The sequence below is a fragment of the Coturnix japonica genome, chromosome 1, assembly GCF_001577835.2.
Source record: "Coturnix japonica isolate 7356 chromosome 1, Coturnix japonica 2.1, whole genome shotgun sequence".
NCBI lineage: Eukaryota > Metazoa > Chordata > Aves > Galliformes > Phasianidae > Coturnix > Coturnix japonica.
The window spans coordinates 12,980,570-12,985,514 of NC_029516.1; the positions used below are offsets into that span (position 1 = coordinate 12,980,570).

At 53.7% G+C, this 4,945-nt stretch overlaps 1 protein-coding gene across 1 annotated transcript in view; it reads left to right on the forward strand.

The window, feature by feature from the left end:
• Positions 1-2,247: 2,247 nt before the first annotated feature.
• PRKAR2B (protein kinase cAMP-dependent type II regulatory subunit beta) overlaps positions 2,248-4,945 on the forward strand; it is a 68,802-nt gene continuing 66,104 nt past the window's right edge. Inside the window, exon 1 of the mRNA XM_015850725.2 lies at positions 2,248-2,611. Coding sequence (XP_015706211.1) covers positions 2,293-2,611 — 319 coding nt within the window. The 5' untranslated portion in view covers positions 2,248-2,292. The remainder of the gene's footprint in view (positions 2,612-4,945) is intronic.

Below are 4,945 nucleotides of genomic sequence, written 5' to 3' on the forward strand. Positions count from 1 at the left end.
CAAGCCTGAGAAATCCTTGATGACATGGTGAAAGACAGTGCTGCTGATAAATCCCTGGATTATCAGACAGCCTTGTCTGGCTGGGAGAAAACCTCAGAGATGACAATCCATTCAGTTCCAAAGACTCCAGTAAATGGAATGTTATATGCCCACAGAACAGAGGCACCAAGTGGATAGTTGGAACAAATGTCAAAAGTTCCTGGTTTCCTCGGCGTTCAGGCATCTCTCAACCTGAACACAAACAGGAGAGCTCACTGTTAGAGGGCTTTGAGCTGTTAGATTTGTAAGTGAGACAGTTCGGCATTTTTAGCTAAAGCTCCTTTTAGAATGACCAAGAAATGCCCCTGTCCATAACATACAGGTGTCAGCCCCCCCGCTGGTCACGATCCTTGGCGACCACAGTGTATGTGGCTACATGGCATCATGGCAGTACTTTGTAGGGACAGATATGGTTGAGACATGGCAGTAAACTGAGATGAAAACTATTTATTAAGACTGATAAATGGAAATATAATAATTAAAAATGTGATGAAAACTATTTATGTAATCTCCACAATGCAATTACTTGCTGACCAATGCCCAGCTAATAATATAATTGTGCTGGCCAGCAGGCCAGCAGCCCACCAGTACAACATAAGATCATATCATCCCACCCCACCCCACCCCACCCCACCCCACCCCATCCCATCCCATCCCATCCCATCCCATCCCATCCCATCCCATCCCATCCCATCCATCTCACAGTAGTCAGCCATAAGCCAACTACCTACAATCCCATAGGTATGGAATAACCCTCAGCCTAATTTAGGTCACCTGCCTGGGCTCTACCTGCCTCCTGCTGGCACCCATAAGGAGCCCCAGGAAGCTTCCATCACTCAGCACAACTGCAGTATTGATGTGATGCTGGCACTATGCCTTGGCTGAAACCAGGGCTCCTGGCCACCAGCAGAAAGCTGCAGCATTCCCAGAGAATGTTCTGCAGCTGAAGTAATGGTGAGCATCCAGTAAAATCAATTTCCAAACAGCAGCGTGGTCCTGAGCTCGGACCTTTGGGCCATTATTGCACTTTGCACACAAACCCAGGGCTGATAGAATTTTCTATGTTCAGCTGTGGGCCCCTCACTACAAGAAGGACATCTGGGCTGTGGAGAGTGTCCAGAGAAGGGCAGCAAAGCTGTGAAGGATGTGGAGCATGGGTCTGATGGGAGAGTGGTTGAGGGAACTGGGATGGTTCAGCCTGGAGGAGTCTCAGGAAAGATCTTATTGCTGTCTACAGCTGCCTGAAGGGAGGTTGGCCTCTACTCCCAGATAACAGTGATAGGGTGAGAAGAAATAGCCTCAAGTTGCACCATGGGAGGTTCAGGTTGGATATTAGGAACAATTTCTTCCCAGCAAGGCTGGTGAGGCACTGGCACAGGCTGCCCAGGGGGGTAGGTGAGTCTTTGGTCCTGGAGGCGTTGAACTGTGTGGATGTGGCACTGAGGGACGTGGTGCAGTGGACACAGTGGGCATGGGCTGCTGGTTGGACTAGATGAATGTAGTGTTCTTTCCAACCTTAACGTTTCTATCCTTCTATCATCCCAACACGCTGAGGTGATTACAAACCGGTTTTCACGCCTTCCCAGGACCTCACTTTCAGAGTAGCGTTCAGCAGAGCTCTATGACCCTTTGAAAGGGCCGATAACAGCAGGATGAGTTTCTTTCTCTAGATGCGGTGTTCGTGGTGAACGCACGGCGTATCTACGCATAGGAGCGATGCGGGGATCTCTGTATGGTTGTCCGTGGCCCACAAAAAAAGCACAACGGCAACGAGCGGCCAAATACCGCAGGGACGGCGGCACCCCCACGGAGGGGCCGGATCCTGAGCTCAGCGCCGCACCCGCCGCCCGCTGCTCCCGGCAGTGCGAGGTGGGGGGTTGCGCTGCGGGCCGCAGTCCCCGGCGGGAGGTTGTCATGGTTTCCCGGGTCACATGTGTGCGAGGTTCCCCCGGCGCGGGGGGAGGAGGCGGCGGGGGCGGGGAGGTTTCAGTCACGGACGGGGCTGCCGCCGCCGCGCCGGGTGTGGGGCGAAGCGGAGCGAGGCTGCGGCCGCCGCCTGCCACGAGCCGCGGGCGGCAGCGCGGATCCGCCCCCCCCCATCCCCGCCCGCTCCCACCTGCGCCGCCCGCCCCTCCCCGCAGCTCAGGGGCACCCGCCGGGCGCTGCCTCGACCCCCGGCCGCGGACCCACCCGGCCCCCGCCTCTCTCCCCTTCCCCTGCTTCCCCCCCTCTCACCCCCCGGCCGGCCCCGGCATGAGCATCTCCATCCCGGCGGGGCTGACGGAGCTGCTGCAGGGTTACACGGTGGAGGTGCTGCGGCACCGGCCCGCAGACCTGCTGGAGTTCGCCCTCCAGTACTTCGGGCGCCTCAAGGAGGAGGCGGCGGCTGCCAAGGCGGCGGCGAAAGAGAAAGAAGCGAGCGGCCGCCGGGCTGGCACCCCCGCGCCCGGCCATGACCGGGGCCAAGCGCAGCGCCGGGGACCCCCCGACGCCCGCGGGGTCAACTTCGCCGAGGAGCCCATGCAGACCGACTCGGAGAGCGGCGAGGAAGAGGAGCAGCAGCGCTTCCCGGGTGAGGGCCGCCGCCCCCGCCCGGCCCTGAGGGGAAGGCGGCGGAGACGGGGGTGGTGGGGGGGCTGGCCGGGCCCGGGGAGGGGTCCGCAGGGTGCGGGTTGGGTCGGGGCAGCGCCGGAGCCCGGGACGGGAGGAGGAGAAGGGCGTGCGCCGGGTGCAGCGCATTGTCCTCCTAACGGAGCGCCGCCGGGAGCGGCAGCAGCGCAGCGGGGCGGTGCGGTCCGGCTGTGCCCGCTCCGGGCCGGGGGTGCCGCATCCCGGGGCCAAGTTCGGCCGCAGGGCTGTGCCCTTTGTTCAGGTGTGCGGCGGCCGTTCCCTCATTGCCGCTAATTCCAGGCCTGCGCTACGCCCAATGAAGGCGTCCTCATAGGGGCGTTCCGTGCCGTTCCCCTTTTAGAACTGAAAATCGGCGTTTTCTCGGTAGTCCGGTAGCACGCCGTTGTTACCTCAGGCAGCACCTCTGATGGGCGAGGTGCTGCATTCACACCATAACGTGTTTCTTCAAGTAGAACGCTATTCCAGACCTGATGTCTTCTGAAAAGTCAGTCGTGCAGGCAGGAGGGCCTCCGGAGCTGGCAGAGCTATGAGGGTGGCGGGGGGCGTACACAGCATCCCACCTTCCTTGGAGGGTGACACCTCTGTACACCTTCATGAGGCAGATGGTCCCAGGTAGACACCATAGATGGGTGTGATGGAGTGAGAGCAGGGCCGGGACACGGCTGTCTGAAGGGCATCCAGCATGTGGCCTTTGTGTGGCGAGGAGGATGGAGGAAGGGTTGGGCCGAGGGGACGTTGTGCCCTTCTTGTGGGCACGGTACCTTGGGAGCAGTGCAGAGTTGAAGTCTGCCCCATCAGATCACCCCAGGCTGTGCTAGAGGTAGCAATGCCTCGCAGAGTGCACACACCAGCTGCTTTCTAGGGGAGCATCAGTGCAGTCTTTAAAATAACAAGTGCATTTCATCAGGGAAGCATGTAGATGGTTAAGGATTGGCTAAGTCTATTAAATGCTTTGTGCTGTGCCATGAGATAGGCAGCGTTCTTTTTGTCTGTTCTTTGCGGCTGTGCTGTGTGTGTTCAGTGGGAATTTGAATCAGTCAGACAGGGTTTCCGGATTGACATGGTAATTTTGAACTCTAATGCTGACTGTGTTGTCTTTGAGATGGGCAGAGTTCCGGAAATCTGCTGCATATGAAAGTGAAATGGTGATAATGTGGAAGAAAAAGATTAATACTGTAATTCATTAACGCCGGGTATAGTCTTTGTGCATGACTTCTGAGACACTGAGCAGATTCTTACTCATAGATGAATGGAGACCTGGAAGAGCAGAAATAGAGCCTGACCTTATTGGCCTGTATGTGCCACATACATGGAAGTTAACAGGGTGCTTTGAGGGCTTTCAGAGTGCAGGGAATGCTCACAATCCGGATTTTCCCCATAGTCATTCTTTTGTGATCTTGCTTTTTCATTAAGGGACATCCAAGATTGATTTAGTTTGACTCACTGGTTTATGCATTAGGAAAAAAACCTTTAAAATATCACATTTTTTTTTTTCAGTCTAGTGTGTTTTGAGTGTTTTATTATATCACAGCTTATAATTTGTGCCAGTTGGAGCAATTGATCATTAAAGGTTACAAAGCCTGAAATATTTGTGAAACTACTTGGAAGGTGAATTAAGGAGTGAGTTATAGTCAATGATCACTAACCTCGTGCTTGTGTATGGGCACATTCTGCAGTAGTGTGTGTTTTAGCTCCTAGTTTTATGCTTGCTCTGAATACATACGCTGCTAAGGTGACAAAACTATGCACCCATTCAGCCTTTTGTTAATAACTGAAGGCATGAAAACTTGTATTTAAATCATTGTTTAAGGGTTTAAATAGCAATTTAAAAGCACACCCCCTTTATGCTTTTCCTTTCAGCTTCTGGAAGAAACAATTCTTGAGTGAAAGTTAGAGGGTCAACCTTTATTTTCTTTTTTGGCATTTTTTTGCTCACATGAACAGTCAGACCGGTCCTGTATAGTCAGTTTGTCCTATTTCTGTACAGCTTTTATGCAGCAGAAGAAAATAAGTTTGGGAAGTTTATAAGTGAATAGGAGATGAGCTGGCAAGGAGCTCCGTCCTGGTGGCGGCACCTTCCCTTGCGGAGGCAGCGTGCTTGAAATGTCATGTTGACAATATTCCTTAATTTGCCAATTCAAACAGGATGTTGTTGAGAGCTTGTTGTAATTGCTGCTGTCTGCAGCTCTTCTTTCTTTCTTTCTTTCTTTCTTTCTTTCTTTCTTTCTTTCTTTCTTTCTTTCTTTCTTTCTTTCTTTCTTTCTTTCTTTCTTTC